The sequence below is a fragment of the Jaculus jaculus genome, chromosome 14 (genome assembly GCF_020740685.1).
Source record: "Jaculus jaculus isolate mJacJac1 chromosome 14, mJacJac1.mat.Y.cur, whole genome shotgun sequence".
Lineage (NCBI taxonomy): Eukaryota > Metazoa > Chordata > Mammalia > Rodentia > Dipodidae > Jaculus > Jaculus jaculus.
The window spans coordinates 6,556,841-6,584,685 of record NC_059115.1 but is presented as its reverse complement, the minus strand read 5'-3'; the positions used below and the strand labels follow the sequence as shown (position 1 = coordinate 6,584,685).

The following is a 27,845-nucleotide window of genomic DNA, read 5'->3' as shown; positions in this document are numbered from 1 at the left end:
ATGATCCGGGCCTTCTCGTTCCCGGTGAGCCCGGAGCGGGGCCGGTTGCGGGGTTGGTTGGAGGGGAGCCTGGCCGGGCTGTGCGAGTTGCACTGGCTCCGAGAGAGGCAGGAGTACCGCGTGCAGCAGGCGCTGCGGCTGGCCCAGCCCGGAGTGGGGGGCGCCGAGGCCGAGGACGAGGAGGACGCCGACGAGGACGAAGATGCGGCGGCCGCGCGCCGGGCCGCCGCGGCCCTGGAGGAGCAGCTGGTAAGGAGCAGCCTGTCCGTCCATCCGTCCATCCATCCACCCATCCATCCTTCCATCCATCCGTCCCTCCACCCCCGTGTGTGTCCGTTGCATGTTCACACACCGGTCCCGATGGTGGGATGGGAGGGGGAACGCAGGCAAGTGGGAAAGGACAGGAGATTAGGTTGGAGACCCGATCCCCCATCCCCAAATCGGGGTGGGGGGATGGAATACTGCACGGCCTCCGCTGTGTCCTCGTGCAATGCTTGGACCCCATTCCTTTGCTTCTCTCCACCATCCTCACCCACCCCATCTTCAAGCAAAACCCTCTTGGGCGCCAAGTATATGTCAAACGAGCGCTTTTGCAGGAGTTGGCTCTGTCTCTCGACCTTTTCCCATCCTGGGAGTCAGGATGAAAGTCCCCCATTTTACAGAGAAAGAAACTGAGGCTCAGAAACGGGGGAAGCGACTCACCCAAGGACACACAGCCGGGGTGCTCCGGGCCCTGTTTCCCGGGGCTCCATCTTCTCTTTAAGTCCCCGGTGTGCTTAGAGATCTACGGAGGGGGCGGGGTGGGGGAGGGGGATCTCGGGCCTCTAGAGGGAAGGACCCCTGAGGAGAAGCTCACAGTCCCTGGGGAGACACTGGCCGGTGACACTTGTGCTCTTTCCTTCCTGGCCCAATCCCTCCGAAATCCTAGGGGAGTCAGGTGAAGGCGGCTTGGTTGTTGGGGGGGGTCTGACTCCCCGGGGCGCTGTAATGGTGACTTGAAAACTAAAGCAGTGTTGGATTGACTCTTTTTTTCCCTCTTCAGATCAAGTCCTTCCTTGAGTCTGGAGACCCTTTCCCGGGTGTCCCTCTGTCCCCGCTGTAGCGCCTTTGACTCTCTGCTTCCTTCTCCGTCTCCACCCTGCCCCTGTCTCTCTGGTCTTCCCATCCGAGTACCGGACCCCGTTAGCTTCCAAGACCAGCCAAGATGGGCATGGGAGATGGAGGTTCGGCTCTAGGCCGCCTTGCCTTTCTGCCCCAGGTCTGTCTTCTACTGCTCTTCCCCTCCCCCCAGCCCACTCCTGGCTTATGCTGGTTCCCCCCACACACCACCCCCCAATCAGCCTGTGTGTGTGGTCAGAGCTTCCCGTTTGGGGAAACCTGAGCTGAGGTTGGGGGCGGGGAGGGGGTTCTCGCGGCTGCTGACCTCTGCTGCCCCCTCCCCAGATGGGAAGTGGGGAGAGGGGCTGAATCCAGACTCAGGGGTGGACGCCCAGACCTCCCCACCCCCTCCCCCCCGCGGGCCAAGCCTGGAGTGGGGACCTTACACATTCTTCTCCCAAAGCAGAAACAGCTGTGGGAGGCCCCACCCCCTCCCAAAGTAAGAGACACCAGCTCCCCCTGCCCAGGCTACCTGGGCTTTGACAGATCCCTGTGCCCCACTGGAAGAAAGGAAAAGACTCCAGCAGCATGGACCAGCCTGAGCCCGTCTCCCCCTCTTCTCTGTCCCTCGCCTTCTGGGTCTGTCTCTGTTTTCTGTCCCCCTCCCTGCCCTCAGTCCTCCAGGCTGGCTAATGTAGGTCCTGGGGAATCGAACCTCGAACCGGGGTCCTTAGGCTTCACAGGCAAGCGCTTAACCGCTAAGCCATCTCTCCCGCCCGGTTAGTGTCTTTTAAACCTCCTTTCCGCTTGACCCAACGTAAAAGAGGAGGAGGTAGTGTTGGGGCACGTGAAGGAGCCGGCTTCAAGGGACGAACACGAAAAGTGATCATTATAAGCACCCCCTAATGTTGGGGGGTTCTTGGGTCTTTTGAAAAATGGGGTGGGGCCACCTGTGATCCCTGCAACTCTGTCTTATGAGACTTAACCCACACTCCCATCCCCTACCCAGGAATACATTCCCTTTGAAACACCAAAGACTGAGGCTAAACTTGGTGACTTTCTACCAGAAATGAGGGGCATGGCAGGTAACCAGTACGGGTAGAGGAAGAGAGGAAGTAAGCGTCCTGGGAGAAGTGGGGCAGGGCGGTGCTGTTTGCTACTAAATAAGGAAAAAGGGTGCTTACCATAGGATATTGTTTATAATCATGCAAGTTGTTAGTTATAAAAAATTAAAGATTAAAAAAGAAAAAGGAAAAGTTCCCTTCCAGCAAAGCACACTTAAGTTAGATCTGTGCAGACTTTCTAACTGAGATGAAAGGGCATTAATTCCAACCAGGGGAAGGTAAGAGGAAAGTTTGGCAAAAGGGTCTCCAATGATGTAAGGTTTTTTTTTTTTTTTCCTTTCCTTCAATGTAGGGTCTCGCTCTAGTCCAGACTGACCTGGAATTCACTCTGTAGCCTCAGGCTGGCCTCGAACTCATAGCAATCCTCTTACCTCTGCTTCCCAAGTACTGGGATTAAAGGTGTATGCCGTCACACCTGGCAATGAATTAAGTTCTTTTTCTTTTATTTGTAATTTTTTTTTATAAGAGTTGGTGCACCAGAGCCTCCAGCCACTGCATTCGAACTCCAGACATGTGTGTCACCTTGTGTGCATGTGCGACTTGCACACTGGTGTCACCTTGTGTGGCTGGCTTACATGGGCTCTGGAGAGTCGAACTTAGGTCTTTAGGCTTCATGGGCAAGCACCTTAACCATTAAGTCATCTCTCTCCACCCCTTTTATTTATTTACTTATCAGAAAGAAAGAGGCAGAGAGAGAGAGAATGGGCATGCCGGGGCCTCCAAGCGCTGCAAACAACCTCCGGATGCACATGCCACCTTGTACATCTGGCTTACATGGGTCCTGGGGAAGCGAACCGAGGTCCTTTGGCTTTGCAAGCAAATACCTTAACCTCTAAGCCATCCCTCCAGCCCCCTTCTTGAAAAATAAAACACATTTATTTGCAAGCAGAGAAAAGAGAGACAGAGAGAATGGACATACCAGGGCGTCCAGCCATTGCAAATGGACTCCAGATGCATGTGCCACTTTGGGTATCTGGCTTTATGTGGGTACTGGGGAATCAGTCTGGGGTTGTTAGGCTCTACAGGCAAGTGCCTTAACTGTTGAGCCATCACTCCAGTGATGTCAGGTCTTTTAGGAGTTACTCTTTTGCAGCTGGAAGCAATAACGTACAATTTACAAGATGGTGGGGGTGGGGGAGGCTAGAGATTACAGAAAATATTTGTGGGGGTCTAGAACACTGGAGAGAAGCAGCCCAGGCTGTCTCAACTCCAACTGTTTCCTGTAGTAGAATTGAAACGAGAATTTACCAAAAAAAACTATCACTGTACACTTATTTTATTATTAAAATCTTTTTTATTAATTTTTTTTACAGAGAGAGAGAATTGGCACACCAGGGCCTCAGTCACCACAATCAAACTCCAGACGTTTGTGCCACCTAGTAGGCATGTGTGACCTTGCGCTTGCCTACCTTTGTGTACCTGGCTTATGTGGGATCTGGAGAGTCAAACATATGTCCTTAGACTTTGCAGGCAAGCTCCTTAGCCACTAAGCCACCTCTCCAGCCCTTGTTACTATTTTTTTTTTTTTTTTTTTTTTTGGTTTTTCGAGGTAAGGTCTCACTCTAGTCCAGGCTGACCTGGAATTAACTCTGTAGTCTCAGGGTGGCCTTGAACTCACGGCGATCCTCCTACCTCTGCCTCCCGAGTGCTGGGATTAAAGGCGTGCGCCACCACGCCCAGCTCCTTGTTAATATTTTTTATCAGAGAGAGAGAATTGGCATGCCAGGGACTCCAGCTACTGAAATTGAACTCCAAGACATGTGTGCCATCTAGTGGACATGTGTGACCTTAGGTGCTTGCATCACCTTGTGCCTGGTTTACTGGGACCTGGAGAGTTGAACATGAGTCCTTAGGCTTTGCAGGCTTAACTGCTAAGACATTTCTCCAGCCCTGTTCATTTATTTTTAATTATGCAAATAGTATGTGAAATTATACCTTGTGAAATACTCAGCTTTCATAATATGAATGCAAACTAACACTTATTCCATGCTTAAAAGGAATGAACTGCTCAGCTAACTCATTTGGCTCTTTCCATCAATCCCATACAGAAGTCTGTGACACCCATGTGATACATGAGAGTAAGGCCCAGAGGTGTGAAGTCACCCACCCCTGGTCTCACAGCTGAAATAAAAGAGCTGCATTTGAATCTTGGCCATCGGACACCAAGTGACACTTCCTTTAGCACTTAATTTTCCTACACAGTCCTCTCATATCTCCTGTGACCTCCTAAGAAGAGGTCACGACCTGATGACTTTGGCTTAAGTCCTTCCAGACTTATTCCAGTGCACCTGTCTACCCACAGAAACAGTTTGCATACCAGGAAAGAAATGGGAATCTTTGCTAAAAGCTTTTTCTTTCTTTTTATTTTCCAACAGTACTGGGGATGAAACCCAAGGTCTTCCATATGCTAGCAAGCACTATACTGCTGAGCCACGTCCCCAGCCCCTCACTGTGGATCCTAGACAAGTGCTCTACCTCTGAGCCATGTCCCCAGCCCCTTACTGGTAGATTCTAGAGATGGTTTTAATTTTTTAAAATGTTTTATTTATTTTATATTTATTTTTTCATTGACATTTTCCATAATTATAAACAATAAACCATGGTAATGCCCTCCCTCCCCCCACTTTCCCCTTTGAAATTCCACTCTCCATCATATCCCTTCCCCCTCTCAATCAGTCTCTTTTTTATTTTGATGTCATGATCTTTTCTTCCTATTATGAGGGTCTTGTGTAGGCAGTGTCAGGCACTGTGAGGTCATGGATATCCAGGCCATTTTGTGTCTGGAGGAGCACATTGTAAGGAGTCCTACCCTTCCTTTGGCTCTTACATTCTTTCTGCCACCTCTTCTACAATAGACCCTGAGCTTTGGAAGGTGGAATAGAGATATTTCAGTGCTGAGCACTCCTCAGTCACTTCTTCTCAGCAACCATGGTGCCTTCTGAGTCATCCCAAGGTCATTAGCCAGACAGCAGCAGACATTACACTCCTAGGGGTCATGACTACCCCTGTTGTAGGTTTTCTGTATCAGGGATGTATTCCCTCCCATGGAGCAGGCCTCCAGTCCAATTAGAGGGCAGTTGATTTCCCCCATAACAGACATGCCACTATTGCACCTGTTGGCTCATTTGGCCTGGCTGGCCAAATCTAAGGCTTGCAGTGTCCACTGTTGAGTATCTTCACTGGTGATTTCTCTCTCTCCCATTGAACTGCATGCAGAATGGCTTCTTCCAGCTTTCTGTCAGCTGGTCTGCATGGAGGAGGTTATCATCTCAGATCCAGTAGGATTTATCAGTGTCCTTGCAGCCCAAGTACATGGAGTCTTCAGCAATAGGGTCTTACCATCTATTCCTGGTGGGAAACCAAGGGCCTCGGCATTGGCCTGTTATGTTTTGGGGGCATCAGGGACCTCCCTGGCCAACAACTCACTGGAAGATATCCCATCCCTGGCACTGAAAATTTTTTAATAACAATCTATGGCTTGTGGGTGTTTCATTGTCCAAAAAAGTAGGTTTCCATATGACTTATTTATATCCTCTTAGATTTTCATTAGTCCTCCCTCCACCTTTCCTTTACCCAATCTCTTCCCCTGACCTCACTTAGGCTTTTTTACCCCCATTAATCTGTTCTTCTACTTACATATATGTAATACCATCCCCTTAAGTCCTCCTCTCTCCTTCTTCCCTTATAGCCCCTTTCTAGCTTACTGGCCTCTGCTACTGACTTTTACTCCAAGTCACATACAAGTCTAAACATTTTTGGTATTTTCAAGGTAAGATCTCACTCTAGCCCAGGCTGATCTGGAATTCACTGTATAGTCACAGTGATCCTCCTACCTCTGTTTCTCAATTGCTGGGATTAAAGGTGTGTGCCACTGCGCCTGGCTCATTTTGCTTTTTTTTTTTTTTTAACATTTAAAAATATTTTATTTTAACTTATTTATTTGAGAGTGAGGCAGAGAGGGAGGGAGGAAGGGAGAGAGAGAGAGAGAGAGACAGAGAATGGGCATGCCAGGGTCTCCTGCCAATGCAAATGAACTCCAGGCACACACCCTTTGTGCATTTGGCTTACGTGGGTTCTGGGGATTGGACCATGGTCCTTTGGTTTTGCAGACACTCACCTTAACCACTAAGCCGTTTCTCCAGCCCCTCATTTTGCTTTTGACATAAGATCTTTCTACTTTGCCCAAGCTAACCTTGAACTTTGATTCCTCCTGCATTAGCATCCCAAGAAACTGGTTTTACAGACCTGTGCCATCCAGCCAGATTTAATATCTTTGCTCTTTTATATAAATTGTCTAAGTTAGTGACTGGAGATGTAGTTGAGTGTTGGGGGAACTTGCCTAGCTTACACAAGGTCCTGGATTTCATCCTTAGCACAGAAAAGAAAAAAAATTGCTGGGTGTGGTGGCGTATGCCTTTAAGCCCAGCACTCGGGAGGCAGATGTAGGTGGATCACTATGAGTTTGAAGCCACCCTGGGAGTTCATAGTGAATTCTAGGTCAGACTGGGCTAGAGTGAGACCCTACCTCAAAAAAAAAAAAACAACTTTAAATTGTCTTAAGTTTCTTGGGTAAAGTCAGGAGACTGCCAGCCATCTTTCAAGTGTGGCCTCTTTAACCAGTCACACCACTCACATGGAAGTTGTTAGATGTGCAGATTCTTAGGCTGCACTCCAGGTGGATCAGAAACTCTCAATCTACACTCTGCAATTTAGATGTAAGAAACTCTCCAGCTCACAGTCACAATGACTAACATTTTCTTCTCTTATTAAAAAAAAAATTAGCTTTATTTATTCATGAGAGAGGGAGAGAGTGTGTGAGAGAATGGGTGTACCAGGGCCTCCAGCCACTTCAAACAAACTCCAGGTGTGTGCGCCCCCTTGTGCATTTGGCTTACTTGGGTCCTGGGCAATCGAACCTGGGTCCTTTGGCTTTGCAACAAATGCCTTAACCATTAAGCCATCTCGCCAGCCCTCTTTTTTTTTTTTTTTTTTATGAGGTAGGGTCTCACTCGGGCCCAGGCTGACCTGGAATTCACTGTGTAGTCTCAGGGTGGCCTTGAACTCACAGTGATCCTCCTGCCTCTGTCTCCCAAATGCTGGGATTAAAGGCATGCGCCACCATGCCTGGCTTCAGCCCTCTTATTTTAAAAAATTTATTTTGCAAGTACAGATAAAGAATGAGAATAGGTGTTCCAGGACCACTTGCTACTGCAAATGAACTCCAGATGCATGTGCCACTTTGGACATCTGGCTTTACATGGGTACTGGGGAACCGAACCCAAGTTGTTAGGCTTTGAAGGCAAGTGCCTTTAACACTGTGCCGTCTCTCCAGCCCCCTCTTTTGATTGATTGAGGCTGGTGTCACTCTAATCCAGACTGACCAATACCTTACTCTGCAGCTCAGGCTGTCCTGAACTCATAGCAATCCTCTGGCCTCAGCCTAAGTGCTGGGATTATAGGTGTAAATCACAAAACTTGGCCTTTGAATAACATTTCTTTATTTTTGAGGGGGGTACTTAGAGGTAGGGTCTCATTCCAGTCCTGGCTGTCCTGAAATTCTCTACGGAGAATGAGGCTGACCTTGAACTAACAGCAATCCTCCTACCTCAGCCTCCAAGTGCTAGGATTAAAAGTGTGCACGGACTGGGGAAATGGCTTAGCAGTTATGGCATTTGCCTGTGAAGCCTAAGGACCCAGGTTAGATTCCCTAAGGCCCATGTAAGCCAGATGCACAAGGGAGCACATGTGTCTAGAGTTTGTATGCAGTGGCTAGAGGCTCTGGCTTGCCCATTCTCACTTTCTCTCTAATAAAAAAATAAATAAAACAATAAAGGTGTGCACCACCACACCCGGCCTTGAATGCCATTTCTGCCGAGAGTGGCCTGCATATAGAATGGTGGACCATAAAATTGTATTGCTGCTGTACCTGGCAGCCCAGGCCTGTGATCTCAGCATACTGGAGGCTGAGGCAGGAGGATTTCCTAGAAATCAAAGCCATCCCTGGGCTATACAGAATGTGTCTGAAAGAAAGAAAGAAAGAAAGAAAGAAAGAAAGAAAGAGGAGAGGAGAGGAGAGGAGAGGAGAGGAGAGGAGAGGAGAGGAGAGGAGAGGAGAGGAGAGGAGAGGAGAGGAGAGGAGAGGAGAGGAGAGGAGAGGAGAGGAGAGGAGAGGAAAGGAAAGGAAAGGAAAGGAAAGGAAAGGAAAGGAAAGGAAAGGAAAGGAAAGGAAAGGAAAGGAAAGGAAAGGAAAGGAAAAAAATGTACCCAGGCATGGTGGCACACACCTTTAATTCAGCACTTGGGAGTCAGAGTTTGGAAGCTCACTCTGAGTTCGTGGCCACCCTGAGAATACATAGTGAATTCCAGACCAGCCTTATAGTAAGACTCTACCTCAGGGGGAAATAAAAAAAAAAAAACACCCAAAAAAATTCTCTCTCATCTGCCTCTTTCTCTCTCAAATAAATTAATAAAAATTTTAAAAATATTAAAAAAAAAAAAAAAAGGCTGGAGAGATGGTTTAGCAGTTAAGGTACTTGCTAGCAAAGCCAAGGACCCAGGTTTGATTCTCCAGGACCTAAGATGCACCTTGTATATCTGGAGTTTGTTTCCAGTGGCTGAAGGCCTTGGCATGCCCATTCTCTCTCGTTCTTTATCGGCCTCTGTTGCAATCAGCTTCGCATTGCTGATAGAAATCACCCAACCAAGAGCAGCTTGTGGGAAAAAGAGGTTTGTTTTGGCTTACAGGCTTGAAGGGGAAGCTCCGCGATGGCAGGGGAAAAACGATGGCATGAGCAGAGGGTGGACATCACCCACTGGCCAACATAAGGTGGACAGTAGCAACAGGAGAGTGTGCCAACCACTGGCAAGGGGAAATTGGCTATAACACCCATAGGCCCGCCCCTAAAAATACACTGCCTCCAGGAGGCTTCAATTGCCAATTTCCATCAGCTGGGTAACCTAGCATTCAGAACACCTAAGTTTATGGGGGACACCTGAATCAAACCACCACATTCTGCCCCTGGCTCCCATAAACTGATATGCATACATGATGTAAAATACAATGCATTCAGTCTGACTTTAAAAGTCCCCATAGTTTTTATCAGTCCCAATGATGTTCATACACCCCCATAATCTATGGTCTTTTAACAGCCATAATACCAAAAAATAACCTTAAAAAAAACCATAATGGCACAGAATACACATTCATACTGCAAAAGATGGCATTGGGCATAGCAAAGAAACATTTAGCCAATACAAGGTTTAAAACAACCAGGACAAACATCAAACTCTGTAGCTCCAAGTCTAACAACTCTAGAGAGTGACAAATCTCCAAGTCCAATAATTCTACCCAGCAATAAGTCTCTGGCATTCCAATTCTGCCCCTCCAGCTAGGCTACTCACAGTCCTGGAAAACATCCGGGGCCAGCAGCTTTCCTTAGCAGCCATCTCATGATCCTGACATCTCCACTGGGTCTCCACTGCAACCCACGGTTTATCCATTGGGTCTCCATGCAGGCATCCCGCAAACGTGCTTCACACTGCCCATGGCCATTTCCAAAACACAAGACTGTGTTGCAAACTCAATGACCCTCTCTTCCCTGCATTTCTTATACTCCACAATACCAGGTAGGGTGCAATTTGTTAATCCGGGGGGTGGGGGATAAAGCAGACTTTGAAGAACAGGACACTTCTTGAGCACTCAGGCCCCTTCAAAAGAGTCTACATTCTTTTGTGGCCCCAGTGCAGGTCAATCTCAAAACTTGTAATCTCTCAATTGCAGCTGAACAGGCAGCAGTTTCAGCCTAAAGATTTCTTTCTGTGCCATATCCCTTTGCACACACCAGTTCATTTCTACACAAAGCAACCCTGCACAATTTCTCAGGACACGGGCATAACAGCAAGCCTCACACAAACTGCTAGCCCAGTCCAGGCAAAGCTCTTTCTCACCCTCATAAGCCTAACCTCACAGTCCATAGTTCTTACTGCATTCAGGTCTTGCAGCTCAGACCAGAATAGTCCATCAAGCTGTACTTACAGCACTGCAAGGCATCTCTTAGGCAAAGGTTTCAAATCCTTCCACATTCCTCTTGAAAATCAGCTCCAAAGGCCAAAGCCACACAGTCAGGTGTCTAGCAGCAATCCCACTCCTTGGTACCACTTTACTGTTGCAGTCAGGTTCACATTGCTAGTAGAAATCACCCAACCAAGGGCAGCTTGTGGGAAAAAGAGGTTTATTTTGGCTTACAGGCTTGAGGGGGAAGCTCCGCGATGGCAGGGGAAAAACGATGGCATGAACAGAGGGTGAACATCACCCACTGGCCAACATAAGGTGGACAATAGCAACAGGAGAGTGTGCCAAACACTGGCAAGGGGAAATTGGCTATAACACCCATAGGCCCACCTCAACAATACACTGCCTCCAGGAGGCTTCAATTTCCAATTGCCATCAGCTGGGTAACCTAGCATTCAGAACACCTAGGTTTATGGGGGACACCTGAGTCAAACCACCACAGCCTCTTTCTCCCTCAAATAAATAAATTAACAAACTAAAACAATAACACCCCCCCAAAATTGGAGTGGACGGAGCCTGAGGTGTGGCTCGGTTGATAGAGTACTTGGCCAGCATAAAGGAAGTTCAGGGCCAGGACTTTTCCCCAACACAGCATAAACTAGCCTACATGGGGACTTTTGGCAAGACTGGGCTATTTGAGACCTTGTCTCTTTTAAAATAAATATTTTATTTTTATTTATTTATTTGGGAGAGAGAAAGAGGCAAAGAGAGAATGGGCACACCAGGGCCTCCAGCCACTGAAAACTCCAGACACGTGTACCACCCTGGACGCCTGACTTACATGGGCCCTGGCGAATCCAACCTGGGTCCTTTGGCTTTGCAGGCAAACGCCTTAACTGCTAAGCCATCTCTCCAGTGTGTGCTGGGGTTAAAGGCGTGCGCCACCATGCCTGCCTCAAATAATTTTTAAAAGTGGGGCCTGGAAAGATGACTCAGTGATTCTGGTGCTTGCCTGCAAAACCTAAGGACCGGGGTCAGTTCCCCAGGACCCACATAAAGCCAGATGCACAAGGTGGGGTATGCATCTGGAGTTCATTTACAGTGGCTGGAGGCCCTGGAGCGCTCTTTTTCCCCTACCCCATAAATAAATGAATAAATAGCTGGACTTGGTAGCACACACCTTTAATCCCAGCACTTGGGAGGCAGAGTTAGGAGGATCGCTGTGAAATTCCAGATTAGCCTGGACAACTTAGAACAAGACCCTACCTAGAAAAACAAAACAAAAGATGGACAAGATTGCTGAGGATGACACCTGAAGTTGTTCTCTGGCTGCCCCATGAATGTACCACACACATGCGTCAGCACATACACATACCCTGACATGCACACACACACACACTCACACGCATCTTATGCAGTTAATTTTGGCATGTGCATATAGTGTGTATGGTATGGTTTATCAGATGTGCACATATATAATGTATGCATGTGTGCACACAGGTGCGGAGGCCAGGGGAGAAATCAGGTATCTTCTATTGCTCTTCTTTTCTGTTTTTTAATTCTTATTTATTTATTTATTTATTTGACAGAGAAAGAGGGGGAGAGACAGAGAGAATGGGTGCGCCAGGGCCTCCAGCCACTGCAAACGAACTCCAGATGCATGCGCCCCCTTGTGCATCTGGTTAACGTGGGTCTTGGGGAATCGAACCTGGGTCCTTAGTCTTTGCAGGCAAGCACCTTAACCACTAAACTATCTGTCCAGCCTTTCTATTGCTCTTCTGAGTTTCCTTAAAATAGGGTCTTTTCACTGAATTTAGAACTGTTGTGGTTTTGGTCAGACTGATGGCCGGGGAACATCAATGTCTGTTGTCTCCACCTCTCCCAAGACTGGGAATATGAGTGTGAGTGGTCACTGGTGCTGGAGATCCAGTTCAGCCTTCCTCAGGTACTCATGCTTGTAGCAAGTGCTCTTACCCACCGAGCCATTTCCCTAGCCCCAGACATACGTTTATTTACTTCATTTTTTTTGTTTTGTTTTGTTTTGTTGAGGTAAGGTCTCACTCTAGCTCAGGCGGTCTCAGGGTGGCCTCAAACTCATGGTCCTCCTACCTCTGCCTCTCAAATGCTGGGATTAAAGGCATGTGCCACCACACCCAGCTTCATTTTTGTTTTTTTAAGGTACGGTTTTGCTCTAGTTCAGGCTGACCTGGACTTCACTATGAAGTCTCAGCGTAGTCTTGAACTCACAGCGATCTTCCTACCTCTGCCTCCCAAGTTCTGGGATTAAAGGCATGTACCACCACACTCAACTTATATTTATTTTTGGTTCAGCCAGTGTCGTAAAAGTTGGGGGTGGTGGTGCTGGAGAGATGGTTCAGTGGTTAAGGCACTTACCTACAAATCCCAATGACCTGGGTTCAATGCCAGGGCCTCTAGCCACTGCAAACGTACTCCAGATGCATGTACCACATTATGCATCTGGCTTTACTTGGGTGTTAGGGAATTGAACCTGTGTCAGTAGGCTTTGCAAGCAGATGCCTTTAAGCACTAAATAATCACTCCAGCCCCATACACACATTTTTTTTTGGGTGGGGGGAGTGTGGTTAAAATGTTTGCAGAGCCAGGAGTGGTGGCATACACATTTAATCCCAGCACCCAGGAGGTAGAGAGGTAGGAGGATCGCTGTGAGTTTGAGGCCACCCTGAGACTACATAGTGAATTCCAGGTCAGCTTGAGCTAGAGTGAGACCCTACCTTGAAAAAACAAAAAAGAAAATTTCAATTTATCTTACATGTGTGTGTTGTGTGTATTGGTGGATCTCTTGCCAATGCAAACAGATGCCCATCCAGCTACCTTGGTGCTGGGAAATGGAACCCTTGCCAGCAAGCTTTTCACACAAGCTCACTTAACCTCCTTTAGCTTCTGTGCCACCCCCTAGTCTCCACGTATGGTGACCTTTTTTTTCCAAGGTAGGGTCTCACTGTAGCCCAAGCTGACCTAGAAGTCACTATGTCATCTCAGGGTGGCCTCGAACTCATGGCGATCCTCCTATGTCAGCCTCCAGAGTGCTGGGATTAAACACATGTGCCACCATGCCTGGCCTCATATGTACTTTTATTTTATTTATTTATTTATTTATTTATTTATTTATTTGAGAGTGACAGACAGAGAAAGAGACAGAGAGAGAGAGAGAGAGAGAGGGAGGGAGGGAGGGAGGGAGGGAGGGAGGGGAGGGGAGAGTGGGCATGCCAGGGCTTCTAGCCACTGCAAATGAACTCCAGACACATGCGCCCCCTTGTGCACCTGGCTAATGTGGGTCCTGGGGAATCAAGCCTTGAACCGGGGTCCTTAGGATTCACAGGCAAGCACTTAACCGCTAAGCCATCTCTCCAGCCCTCATATGTACTTTTAAAAAAATATATTTTATTTATTTATTTGAGAGAGAGAAAGAGGCAGAGAGAGAAAGGGAGCGAGAGAATGGGTGCACCAGGACATCTAGCCACTGCAAACAAACTCCAGATGCATGTGCCACCTTGTGCATCTGGCTTACATGGGTCTTGGAGAATCAAACCGGGATCCTTTGGCTTTGCAGGCAAACGCCTTAACCACGATGTCATCTCTCCAGGCCCTATGTACATTTTTAAAAAGTTTCCTCAGCAACTACTTTGTACTAGACCCTGTTGGTACAGCCATCAACAAAACAGACACTAACCTCTGTCCCGGTGCGAAATCACACCCCAGTGAGAAACACAATAAAAAAAAAGAAAAAAAAACCCACTCCAATATATAAAGTCAGGAGGTAGGTCGAGTGGGAAAATAGGGTGCAGACTGGCAGGGGAGCTATTTTAGAATGCTTCAGGAAAAGAATCTAGGAACCAAAGATATGAATTAAGCCAGGGAGCCAGCAGGATGGGGAAGGAGTACAATTCACCGGCTCCAAAAAGAGCCTGGCTGGAGCTGCTGCACCAGGCCGCAGTTTGTAGGGGTCTCAGCACCCCCCCAAAGCTGCGCACACAGGTGGCACCTTCGGGTTTGGCCCTCAGTTGTTTGATTCGGCCCTGGGTGTGTGCACATACCCAGGGTGGGAGCCCAAGGGGAGACATTTGTTGACCTTGGTCCTCTAACAGGCCCCAAGTAGGGGCCTCTGTGCTGGGGAGGGGTGGAGGCCAGGGCTGCGCCTGGAGGAGGCAAGGCTGAGAGGGGGTAGTGGCTGCTTCTGGGGCACAAGCTGGCCTGTCTTTCTGCCCTAAATAGGCAGGGCTGGGTGCCTGGCTGCAGCTCCTCCGCCCTCCTGCCCGCCCTCCCGCCAGCTGGCCAGACAAGCCCCTTTTGTCTCAGGGTCAACCGTCAGCTCCAGACAGCCGCTACCTCTGGCCTCACTCAGTCCCAGGAGACATTCCCTGGCCCTGGTCCTCACTCTGTGTCTTCCAAATTGACTTTAGGTCCTGCAGTCTTTGTTTTTTCTTTCTTTCTTTCTTCTTTTTTTTCAAGGTAGAGTTTTGCTCTAGCTGAAACTGACCTGGAACTCAGGGTGATCCTCCTACCTCTGCCTCCCGAGTGCTGGGACTAAAGGCAACACCTGGTATCAGACACTTAAAAAAAATATATAAATAAAAGCCTGGTGTGGTGGCGCACACCTTTAATCCCAGCACTCAGGAGGCAGAGGTAGGAGGAGCTCCCTGAGTTCAAGGCCAACCTGGGACTACATAGTGAATTCCAGGTCAGCCTCGCTAGAGAGAGACCCTATCTCAAATATATATATATATATATACATATATATATATATATGTCTGTCTGCAGAGATGTCTTAGTGGTTAAGGGCACTAACCTTCGAAGCCTAAGGACCCAGTTTCAATTCTCCAGGTCCCACATTAGCCAGATGCACGTCATGGCACATGTGTCTGGAGTTTGTTTGCAGGGGCTTAAGAGACCCTGACATGGCCATTCTCTTTCCCTCTTGCCCTCTGTCCCTCTATATCTAATAAAGAAATAAAATGATAATAAAATAAAATAAGCGGCTGGAGGGTTGGTTTAGTGCTTGAGGCACTTGCCTACAAAGCCCAGGGACCTAGGATCAATTCCCTGTACCCACGTAAGATAGATGACGCACGCATCTGGAGTTCATTTGCAGTGGCTAGAGCCCTGGCCCGCCCATTTCTCTCTGTCTCAAAAAAATATTTTTTTTTAAATTTTTATTTATTTATTTGAGAGCGACAGACACAGAGAGAAAGACATAGAGGGAGAGAGAGAGAATGGGCACGCCAGGGCTTCCAGCCTCTGCAAACGAACTCCAGACACGTGCGCCCCCTTGTGCATCTGGCTAACGTGGGACCTGGGGAACCGAGCCTCGAACCGGGGTCCTTAGGCTTCACAGGCAAGCGCTTAACCGCTAAGCCATCTCTCCAGCCCTCAAAAAAATATTTTTAAAAACTTTTTTTTATTGACAGCTTCCATAATTATATACAATAAACCATGGTAATTCCCTCTCCACCTCCATTCCCCTCTCACAAATCCACCCTCCATCACATCTCCTCCCCCTCTGTTTTTTGTTTTGATGTCATCCTCTGTTCCTCCTATTATGAAGATCTCGGGTAGGTAGTGCCAGGCACTTCAAGGTCATGAATATCAAGGCCATTTGTGTCCTTTAAAAAAAATTTTTTTTTTTCTGATGTAGGTTCTCATTCTAGTCCAGGCTGAATTGGAATTCAGTATGAAAGAGAGAGAGATAAAGAGGTAGATAGAGAGAGGGAGAGAGAATGGGTATACCAGGGCCTCCAGTCACTGCAAATAAACTCCAGACACATGTGCCACCCCGTGCATCTGACTTATGTGGGTATGGGGAATCAAACTTGGGTCCTTTGGCTTTGCAGGCAAGCACCTTAACTGCTAAGCCATCTCTCCAGCCCTCTTTTTTATTTTTATTTTTTCTTTTAAATTTGAACGATATAGAATGAGTGCGTCAGGGCCTCCTGCCCCTGCAAAGGAACTGCAGATGCATGCACCACTTTGCGCATCTGGTTTTACACGGATACTGAGGAACTGAACCAGGCTGTCAGGCTTTGCATGCAAGTCTCTCTCACTGCTCAGCCATCTCTCCGGCTCCCAAAGGGACTCTTTCTTTTTCTTTTCTTTCTTTTCTTCTTTTTTTTTTTTTTTTTTTTTGAGGCAAGCCCAACAGACTGCCTCCCTTTATTATGCGGGAGAGAGAGAAGGGGGAAGAATGGGCATGCCAGGGCCCCAGCCACTGCAATCGAACTCCAGATCGGTGTGCTCCCTTGTGCACATGTGCGACCTTGCCCACTTGCGTCACTGTGTACCCGGCTTACGTGGGACCTGGAGAGTTGAACAAGTCCTTAGGCTTCAAAGGCAAGCTTCTGGGCTGCAGAGATGGGTTAGTGGTTAAGCGCTAGCCTGTGAAGCCTAAGGACCACGGTTCCAGGATCCATGTTAGCCAGATGCACAAGGGGGCGCATGTGTCTGGAGTTTGTTTGCAGTGGTTGGAGGCCCTGGTGTGCCCATTCATTCTCTGTCTCTCTGCCTGTCGCTCTCAAATAAATAAATAAAAATAAAAAACAACAAAGGCAAGCTCCTTAACTGCTAAGCCATCTCTCCAGCCCTACGGGGACCCTTTCTAATAGGATGGGGGCAGAGCTAATAATCTCTTCAAGTCAGACCATCACCGCGAGCCCATGGAATGGAAGGGCCCATGGGCTGAGGTCCAGGGCCTTGTGGCCAATCCGCTTTCTCCATGCTTTTAGGAGGCGTTGCCTGGGCTTATCTGGGATCTGGGCCAGCAACTGGGAGACCTAAGCCTGGAGTCTGGGGGCCTGGACCAGGAGAGTGGGCGTAGCTCCGGTGAGTATTGGGGCTGGGGTCTGGCTTAGACACCCCAGTCTTTCCCACTGCCTGTCATCTCTCAGGCACACCCCGTCTCTCCCTGCCGCACCTCCTCCCCTTGTTGGCCCAGGCCTATGACTGTCTTGCCTTCTTTCTGGACTCCAGGATTCTATGAAGACCCCAGTTCCACAGGAGGCCCAGACTCCCCACCCTCCACCTTCTGCGGAGACAGTGGCTTCTCTGGATCTGGCTCCTATGGACGCCTGGGCCCCTCAGACCCCCGGGGCATCTATGCCAGCGAGAGGCCCAAGTCCCTCGGTAAGTTGGGCAGGTGGGAGGGAGCCTGAGACCAGGGGAAGTGAGAAGATGGGTTTGAGCAGAAACTTGAATGAGAAGCAGACTGCAGTCTGGCTGTGCCCTTCAATCTCGGCATAGCTTCGAGTGTCTCTGACATCACAGGGTTTTTTTTTTTTTTTTTTAGGTTTTCGAGGTAGGGTTTCACTCTAGTCCAGGCTGAGGTAGAATTCACTACATAGTCTCAGGGTAGCCTCGAACTCACGGCGATCCTCCTACCTGTGCCTCCTGAGTGCTGGGATTAAAGGCATGGGCCACCACGGTCGGCTTCACAGGGATGTTTTAAAAAAATACTTTATTTGCGAGAGAGAGAGAGAGAGAGAGAGAGAGAGAGAGAATGGGAGTGCCAGGGCCTTTGCAAACAAACTCCAGATTCATGTGCCACCTTGTGTAGCTGGCTTACGTGGGTCCTGGGGAATCGAACCTGGGTCCTTAGGCTTCACAGACAAGTGCTTGAACTGCTAAGCCATCTCTCGAGCCCCACAGGGATGTTTGCATGGGGTCTGTCACAAGATAGTCACCTGGTAAACAGAAACAGCTACTGCTCACACACAGCACATTCTGGGCCCGTGCCACGTGCTTCTGGCTGGCAGTGTCCAGACAGCTGGGTGTGGTGGCGCAGGCCTGTGATTCCCGCATTCAGGAGGCTGAGGTTGCAGGGTCAGATCAAGGCTGTCGTCGGCTACATAGCAGTCAGACCCTGTATGAGACAGGGAGAAGAAACCAAGAAGGGACCAAGGAACACCCCCTTTAAATTTGAAGAGGGAATTAGTTTTAGAAAATACGGCAGGCTGGGGGGGGGACCGACGCTGTAACACTTGAGAGAGAGTAGGCAGAGATGATAGCCTGGGGCTGGAAGGAGAGTTTGCCAGGGTCAAAGGCCCCAAGGCCACAGCATGGCTGCCCTGTGCCTCCAGGAGCAAGATGGATACAGAGGTATGAAAACACAGAGACAAGCAGCAGTGGTGGTGAGGAGACAGGAGGAATATATATATATATATATATGCTTTTTCGAGATACAGTCTCAGTCTCATTATAGCCCAAGCTGACCTGGAATTCACTCTGTAGTCTCAGGGTGCCCTTGAACTCACAGCGATCCTCCTACCTCTGCCTCTGATGGGATTAAAGGCGGGTGCCACCATGCCTGGCTTTCTTTCCTGTGACTTTTACCATGACCTTTACAGGAGGGAAGGGAGGGGGGAAGTAAGTAGGATTTTCAGTGAGGTGAGAAGAGGTGATTTGCTCCAGCCAGGCTAGGTGAAAAAGGCTTTGGCTTTTTTTTTTTTTTTTTCCTTGTTTTTTCGAGGTAGGGTCTCACTCTGGTCCAGGCTGATCTGGAATTCACTATGGAGTCTCAGGGTGGCCTCGAACTCTAGGCGGTCCTCCTACCTCTAACCTCCCAAGTGCTCAGCTTTGTTTGTTTTTGAGGTAGCGTCTCACTCAAGCCCACGCTGACCTGGAACTCATTCTGTAGTCCCAGGCTGGCCTCGAATTTACAGCCATCCTCCTACCTCAATTTGCAGAGTGCTGGGATCATAGGCACATGCCACCAGGCTCCCAGCTTTGCCTGAAACTTGCTATGTAGAGCTGAGAGTGGAGAGTGGCCTTGAACTCTTCATTCCTCTGCCTCCACCTCCAGTGCTGGGATCACAAGCTCCACCTGGTGAGCAAATCTAGAGCAAGTAGGCTACCAACTCATACATCCCCAGCCTTTTAAAATTTATTTGACAGAGAAAGTGGGAGAATGGGGGTGGGGGGAGAGAATGGGCACACTGCAAATGATCTCCAGAAGCATGCGTCCCATGTGCAGCTTGCTCACGTGGGTCCTGGGGAATCCAACCTGGGTCCTTTGGCTTTGCCTTAACCGCCAAGCCATCCCTCCAGCCCCATCCCCAGCCTTGTTTATTGAGGCTGAGTTTCACTTTAGCCCAGGCTGACCAGTAATTCACTATGGAGTCTCAGGGTGGCCTTGAACTCACGGCGATCCTCCTACCTCTGCCTCCTGAGTGCTGGGATTAAAGGCGTGCACCACCATGCCCAGCCCCTTAAATTTTTTTTTTTTAATTTATTTGAAAGCAACAGATACAGAGAGAAAGACATATACACAGAGAGAGAGAATGGGCACGCCAGGGCCTTCAGCCACTGCAAATGAACTCCAGACACGTGCGCCCCCTTGTGCATCTGGCTAATGTGGGTCCTGGGGAATGGAGCCTGGAACCGGGGTCCTTAGGCTTCATAGGCAAGCACTTAACCGCTAAGCCGTCTCTCCAGGCCCCTTAAAATTTTTTTTAACATTATTTTTTTATTTACTTGTAAGCAGAGAGAGAGAGAGAGAGAGAGAGAGAGGAGACGAGACATACAGTGAGAGAGAGAAAGAGAATGGGCATGCCAGGGCCTGTAGCCCCTGCTAACAAACTTCAGATGCATGTGCCACCATGTGCATCTGGCTTTATGTGGGTACTGGGGAATCAAACTCAGTTCGTTAGGAATTGCAGGCAAGCATCTTAACCACTGAGCCATCTTTCCAGCCCGATTTTTTTTTTTTTTTTTTTTTTTTTTTTGGTTTTTCGAGGTAAGGTCTCACACTGGTCCAAGCTGACCTGGAATTAACTCTGTAGTCTCAGGGTGGCCTTGAACTCAGGGAGATCGTCCTACCTCTGCCTCCCGAGTGCTGGGATTAAAGGCGTGCGCCATCACGCCCGGCCCGATTTTTTTTTTTAATTTATTTTATTTATTTGCAAGCACACACAAGAGAAGACAGACAGACAGAATGGGCCCGCTAGGGCCTCCAGCCACTGCAAACAAAACTCCAGACGCGAGCGCCCCCTTGTGCATCTGGCTAAAGTGGGTCCTGGGAAATCGAGCCTCAAACCCGGGTCTTTAGGCTTCATAGGCAAGCGTTTAACCGCTAAGCCATCTCTCCAGCCCTAATTTTGATTTTTAAATTCTGTCTTGTGTAGCCCTGGCTGGCCTTGAACTGCTGATTCTCTAGTTCCCCAATGCTGGAATTACAAGATTGCACCACTATGCCCAAGATGTTTTTAAATATTATTTATTTATTTATTTGAAAGCAGAGATAGAAGACACATACAGAATGGGTGTGTCAGGGCCTCCAGCTGCTGCAAAGGAGCTCCAGATGCACACACTCACTACCTTGCGCATCTGGCTTTATGTGGGTATTGGGGAATTGAACCTAGGCCCTTACACTTAGCAGGCAATTTCCTTAACCCCTAAGCCATCTCTCTACAGCTCCCAACCGAAATTTTTTTTTTTTCTTTGTTTGGTTTTTCGAGGTAGGGTGTCCCTCTAGCCCAGGCTGGCCTGGAATTCACTATGTAGTAGTCTCAGGGTGGCCTCGAACTCACGTTAATTCTCCTACCTCTGCCTCCCAAGTGCTGGGATTTAAGGCGTGCGCCATCAAGTCCGGCTCCCAAGATGTTTTAAAAACCATTTTACAGTTTGACCAGGTCAGCCTGGGCTAGAGTGACACCCTACCCAGGAAAAAAATAAAAACAACTTGGGGCTGGAGAGATGGCTCAGCCATTAAAAGGCAGTTGTTTATAAAGCCCGAGAGCCTAGGTTTGATTTCCCAGTAGGCATATAAAGCCAGGTGCACAAAGTGGCACTGGTGTCTGGAGCTCATTAGCAGTGGCAGGGGGCTCTAGGCTCCCTCTGCCTCTTTCTGTCTATGTCTCTCAAACAAATGTTTTGGTTTGTTTGTTTGTTTTGGTTTTCTGAGGTAGGGTTTCATTCAAGCCCAGGCTGCCTTGAATATTCACTGTGTAGTCTCAGGGCGGCCTCGAACTCATGACGATCCTCCTCCCACTCTGCCTCCCCGGTGCTGGGAGTAAAGGCGTGCGCCACCAGGCTCGCTTTCAAGGCTTTTTAGTCAATTATTATTTTTTTTTAATTTTATTTATTTATTTATTTGAGAGCGACAGACACAGAAAGACAGGTAGAGGGAGAGAGAATGGGCGCGCCAGGGCTTCCAGCCTCTGCAAACGAACTCCAGACGCGTGCGCCCCCTTGTGCATCTGGCTAACGTGGGACCTGGGGAACCGAGCCTCGAACCGGGGTCCTTCCTTCACAGGCAAGCGCTTAACCGCTAAGCCATCTCTCCAGCCCCAATTATTTATTTTTGAGGCAAAGGCTTGCACGGTAGCTCGGGCTGGCCTCGTGCTCACAGCAATCCTCCTGCCGCACCCTCACGCGCCGGGCTTGGGGAAAGGCCCGTTTGAGAGCCGCTCCTCTCCCCCTCCCTCCCTCTGCCTTCTCTCTCCCCTAGGCGACGCCAGTCCCAGCGCGCCGGAGCCGGTGATCGCCCGGGCCGCGGTGCCCCGTTCCTTCTCGGCTCCCTACCCGGCGGCGGCGGGCGTGGCCGAGGTGTGCTCGTCGTCGTCGGCGGAGCGGCGCGCGCGCGCGGGCCCCTTCCTGACGCCGAGCCCGCTGCACGCGGTGGCCCTGCGCAGCCCCCGGCCCGGCGCCCGCGCCGCGGGCCCGAGCTCGTGCGCCGACGCCGACGCCGCCGACGCGGCCGGGCGGCCCCTGGACGGCTACATCTCGGCGCTCCTGCGCAGGCGCCGCCGCCGGGGGGCGGGTCAGCCCCGGACGAGCCCCGGGGGCGCGGACGGGGGCGCGGCGCGGCGCCAGAACAGCGTGCGCCAGCGGCCCCCCGACGCGTCCCCGCCCCCCGGGGGCGCGCGACCCGCGCGGGAACCCTCGGTGGAGCGCGCCGGGGGCCGCGCCACCAGCCCGGCGACGGCGGCGGTGCTGGCGCGCGCCTGGTCCGCGCCGTGGGACGCGGACGTGTCCCCGGAGCCCTCCGCGTCGCCCGCCGCCGCCGCCGCGTCGCCGCCCGACAGCCCCGCCGAGGGCCGCCTGGTGAAGGCGCAGTACATCCCCGGCGCGCAGGCCGCCACGCGGGGCCTCCCGGGCCGCGCCGCGCGCCGCAAGGCGCCGCCGCTCACCCGCGGCCGCAGCGTGGAGCAGTCCCCGCCCCGCGAGCGCCCGCGCGCCTCGGCCCGCCGCGGACGCCTGGCCGACGCCGCGGGCCGTCGGGGCTCGCCGCGCGCGCGCAAGGCCGCCCGCTCGCAGTCGGAGACCAGCCTGCTGGGCCGCGCCTCGGCCGCCGTGCCGCCCAAGTACCCCACGGCGGAGCGCGACGAGCCCAGGCCCCCCCGGCCTCGCCGCGTGCCCGCGCCCACCCTCGCGGCCCAAGCCGCCGCCGCCGCCGCCGCCGGGGCCGGGGCCTGCCGCCGCTGGCGCTCCACGGCCGAGATCGACGCAGCCGAAGGTCGCCGGGCCCGGCCGCGGGCGCCCGCCGCCGCCGCCTCGCGGGGTCCCGGGCCCTCCCCGTCCGCCCCGCAGCGCCGGCTGCTCTACGGCTGCGCGGGCAGCGACTCCGAGTGCTCGGCCGTCGGGCGCCCCGGGCCGCTCGGTCGCCGCGCGCCCCCCGGGGTCGGGGGCGGCGGCTACGGGGAGAGCGAGTCGAGCGCCAGCGACGGCGAGTCTCCGGCCTTCAGCTCCGCCTCCAGCGACTCGGACGGCAGCGGGGGCCTGGTGTGGCCGCAGCAGCTGGTGGCCGCCTCCTCGGGGCCCGGGGGCGGCGCGGGCGCGGGGACCCCTGCGGGTCCAGCCAAGGTCTTCGTGAAGATCAAAGCGTCCCACGCGCTGAAGAAAAAGATTCTCCGTTTCCGTTCTGGTTCCCTCAAGGTCATGACGACTGTGTGAGTTTCGGGGTGGGGGTGGGGGGGTTGGGATAAGGCTTGAGCTCCACTTTTCATGGCCTCTGCACCTGCACACCTCTCTTCCCTCCTCTCGGATCGCTGACCCCTTTCCACACCCACCTTCCAAAGACCACCGCCGTCTTATCTACTTCCAAAGACCCCTCCACTCCTGCCATCCGTAGCAGTCCAGGTCGGAAACCTTCCCCCCAGCCCCCCATGGGGAGGAGGAGGAGCTGTGATTGGCCCCCAGGTTCCCTGGGCTTCCAAGGCCTTGGACAAAAGAGTTCCCCCCTCCCCCTTCTGTGGGCTTCCCTTTCTTCATCTGTAACAATGGGTGTTCGTGGATGCACAGGGGGTCCCCTCCCTGCCAATATTCCCCGTTTTAATTCAGTCCGGTGTCTGCTTCCTCTTCAGTCACAGAGCCTTCGCATTCCTCCTTTCTGTGCCCAGATAATGGCCCCTTCTCATTCACAAAGTGCCCCCCCTCCATGTCCCTGGACCCTTAGGAGATCCCTTGGCACCAGAGGCCCTGACTCAGGTGGTGCCAGCAGAGTGCCCTGGCAAGGGAAGGAGCACCGACTTGGGGTTTTTTTGAGGGCTAAAGTAGGACTTGACCACACCTGGAAAGGACTCTCTCACCTCTATCCCTGGACAGTTTACAGAGGATTGGGAGGTCAAAGAGGGGGAAGGAAGATGGTTTCTATCTCGTGCCTCACCCCACAGGAAGTGGGGGAAGCTGGATGACCCTCACTGTTCCAATTTAATATTTGTTGGTTTTCTTTTTTAAACAAAAAAAAAATTCCTGTATTTATTATGACGATGGTGACTCCCCGGTGCACAGGGGGGCCGGATTCTGTGTGTTTCTCTAACCTCTTTGTAAATAAATGCACAGTGTTACATACGCAATGGACTCGTTCTGTGTTCAAATGGGAGGCTTGTTTTTCCTTTGGACCAGCGACTGTGGCCGATTTCTGGTGGCTTTGGGCTGCGCAGAATCCGCAGGGACCATGTTGGGTTTCAGTGTATTTATTTTTTTGACACAGGAAAGACTGAGAATGAGTATGAACATGCCAGGGCCTCCATCTAGCCTCAAACACACTCCAGACACATGCGCCACATTGTACATCGGGCTTGTCATGGGTACTGGGGAATCAATCCCTGGCCACCAGGCTTTGCAAGTAAAGCACCTTTAACCACTGAACCATCTCTGCAGCCCTCAACATCACAAACCGATGGCTATTTCACTTCAGTGAATCTGACCTGTGGTTCAGTTATATTTGGACACCATCATGGTTTCATAAAAATGAGAACAGTGCCAGATGTGGTGGCGCATGCCTTTAATCCCAGCACTCAGGAGGCTGAGGTAAGAGGCTCATATATATATACACACACACATACACACACACACACACACACACACACACACACACACACACGCATACATGATATATATATATCAGAGAGAGAGGGGGTCAGATAAAGAATGGGTGCTCCAGGACCTCTAGCCACTGCAAAGCCAAACTCCAGATGCAAACACCACCTTGTGTGTCTGGCTTTACGTGGGTCCAGGGGAATCAGACCTGGATCCTTTGGCTTTGCAGGCAAGTGCCTTAACCATCTCTCCAGGCCCTCCCACCCCTCTTTTTTTTTTTTTTTGAAGTAGGGTCTCGCTCTAGCCCAGGCTGATCTGGAATTCGCTAAGTAGTCCCAGGGTGGCTTTGAACTCACAGCGATCCTCCTACCTTTGCCTCCCAAGTGCTGGGATTAAAGGTGTGTGCCACCATGCCCGGCTCCGGTTCTTGTTTTTTAAAATATTTGTAAATTTTATTTTATTTGAGAAAGAGGCAGAGAGAATGAGAATGGGTGCACCAGGGCTTCAGCCATTGCAAATGAATACTTGAAGCATGTGCTACCTGTGCATCTGACTTATGTGAATCCTGGGGAATTAAACCTGGATCCTTTGGCAAATGAGTTAACTGCTAAGCCATCCCTCCAGCTCCCCCACCCCGTTTTGAAGCAGTGTTTCACTCCAGCCCAGGTTGACTTGAAATTCACTCTTCAGTAAATGCTCTACCACTGAGCTATGCATCATTGAAACTCACTCTGTAACCCAGGCTGGCCTTGGACTCAGAGATCCTCATGCTTCAGTTTGGAATGCAGTAGAACTTGTCTAGAGTCCACAGTGAGGGGCTGGGGGCATGGCTCAGAGGTAGAGCACTTGTCTAGGATCCACAGTGAGGAGGGTCTGGGGGCATGGCTCAGAGGTAGAGCACTTGTCTAGGATCCACAGTGAGGGGCTGGGGGCGTGGCTCAGAGGTAGAGCACTTGTCTAGGATCCACAGTGAGGGTCTGGGGGCGTGGCTCAGAGGTAGAGCACTTGTCTAGGATCCACAGTGAGGGGCTGGGGGCATGGCTCAGAGGTAGAGCCCTCTCATGCATCTGGTTTGTGTGGATGCTGGAGAATTAAACCTGTATTTTTAGGCTTTATATGCAAGTGTCTTTAACTGCTTAGCCATCATCCAGCCTTCTCTTTTTTCTCTCACAAATATATAAATAAATAAAAATAAGGTCTTGTGTGGTGGTGCACGGCTCTATTTTCAGCACTTAGGAGGCAGAGTAGGAGGATCTCTGTGAGTCTGAAGCCAGCTGTGGCTGCAGGGGAATTACACGTCAGCCTCAGCTAGAGTGAGACCCTGCCAAAGAAACGAAAAGAGAAGTGAAAGGACAAGAAAAGGGGAAAGAGAAAGGGAAGGAAAGAAGAGGGCTGGATGGATGGCTTAGCAGTTAAGGTGTTTGCCTGCAATAGCCAAAGGACCCAGGTTTGATTCCCCATAACCCATGTTAGCCAGATGTAAGGTGCACTTGGAGTTCGTTTGTAGTGACTGCAGGCCCTGGCACACCCATTCTCTCTCTCTGCCAAATAAATAATAAAAATAAATTTAAAAAAAGAAAAGAAAAATGATTATAGATGTGTCCAGCAGTTTGCAACCCCTGGGCACTCAGAAAATAGGACCCAGATCAGCAGGGCTGGAGAGATGGATTAGGACCCACATAAGCCAGATGAACAAGAGGGCGCATGCGTCTGGAGTTCCTTGTCAGTGGCTGGAGGCCCTGGTGCACCCATTCTCTCTCTCTCCCTCAAATAAATAAATTTTTAAAAAGTTAAAAAAAATTCAGATAAGCAGGCTTGCAAGCAAGTACCTGTAAACTCTGAATAATTTCCTCAGTCTCCTGAGTTAGGTTTTACTCCATGTTCAATGGAGACAAAAGAGTTCTGCACAGATTCACTCGGTTTTCTTTTTTTTTTGGGGGGGGGGAGAAGGGACTTAAGAGCTTATTATCTATTAATTATACCATCACAGTCACCTTATAAGATAGAGTTCATTGCAGTCAGCCTGCCTGACCTGTTCCCTATTCCTCCAACACAAAGGATTTTGGGTTACTACTGAATGTATTCTCAGATACATAATACATAATCATTTTAGGACACTTTCAGATTACCTCTAGACACACCCCCAAATACACACCCCAAATTCAGCCCTCTGTTGGCGTTTCTGGATTTTGGGACCCCCATCCTGAGGGGTACTTTTCTGCTTGAAGTTAAACTTACTATTTCAACAAAAAAAAGAAAAAAAATTGAAAAATAAACTTACTATTTCAGTCTTTGCTGTAATTCTGATTCCCATTCAATAAAGCTTGTCGCATGCAAGAAAAAAAAGATAGAGTTCATGATGTTTAGCTTACTGTTTCACTGTGCATCCATGGCTAGATGCATTTATACCTCTTTTTTTTTTTTTTTTTTTTTGCTTTGTGTGTGTACACGTGCACATGATCACATGTATACTGCACATGCACCAATTTGCATATGGCTTGACATGGGTGCTGGGGAATAGAACTTAGAAGGACCGATTTTGAGCCATCTCCCCAGTCGTCTTTTTTTTTTTTTTTTAATTTAAAATACAGATTGGTGGCTGGGCATGGTGATACACGCCTTTCATTTCAGCACTTGAGAAGCAGAGGTAGGAGGATCACCATGAGTTCCAGGCCACTCTGAGACTACATCGTGAGTTCCAAGACAGCCTGGGGCAGAGTGAGACCCTACCTTAAACCCCCCACAAAAAATATACACACACACACACACACGTATTGGTGTATTTAAAATATTTGTATTTAGTTATTTGCAAACAGAGAGAAAGAAATGAATGCCAGAGGCATACATCACTTTGTGCATCTGGCTTTATATGGAAACGGGAATCGAACCTGTGCTGCCAGGCTTTGCAAGCAGTTGTCTTTAACTACTAAGCCATCTCCCTGATCTTTGGTGTATTTTATTTATTTCTTTTTCCTAGGCAGGGTCTCATTCCATCCCAGGATGAGGTTTTTTATTTTACTTTTTATTTGCAAGAAGATAGAGAAAGAGAAATAGAATGGGTATCCTTTCTTTGGCCCTGCACACAGACTCCATAAATATGTGCCACCCTTTGCATCTGGCTTTTCATGGATACTGGCAAATTGAACCTAGGCCAGCAGGCTTTGCAAACAAGCACCTTTGACCACTGAGCTCTCTCTGGAGCCTATCCCCAGCCATTTTTCTTTCTTTTTTTTTTTTAATTTCATTTTTTATTTATTTGAGCGAGTCAGAGAGAGCAGAGAGAGAGAAAGAGAGAATTGGCACACCAGCGCCTTCAGCTGCTG

The 27,845-nt window shown here is 50.1% G+C and overlaps 1 protein-coding gene across 1 annotated transcript; it reads left to right on the top strand.

Moving 5' to 3' along the window:
- Positions 1–24,056, top strand: Dact3 (dishevelled binding antagonist of beta catenin 3). Its single transcript, XM_045133910.1, has 4 exons — positions 1–249; positions 16,992–17,088; positions 17,236–17,388; positions 21,710–24,056. The coding sequence occupies exons 1-4, from the start codon at positions 1–3 to the stop codon at positions 23,152–23,154; spliced, it is 1,944 nt and encodes a 647-aa protein (XP_044989845.1). The 3' UTR covers positions 23,155–24,056.
- Positions 24,057–27,845: the final 3,789 nt, after the last annotated feature.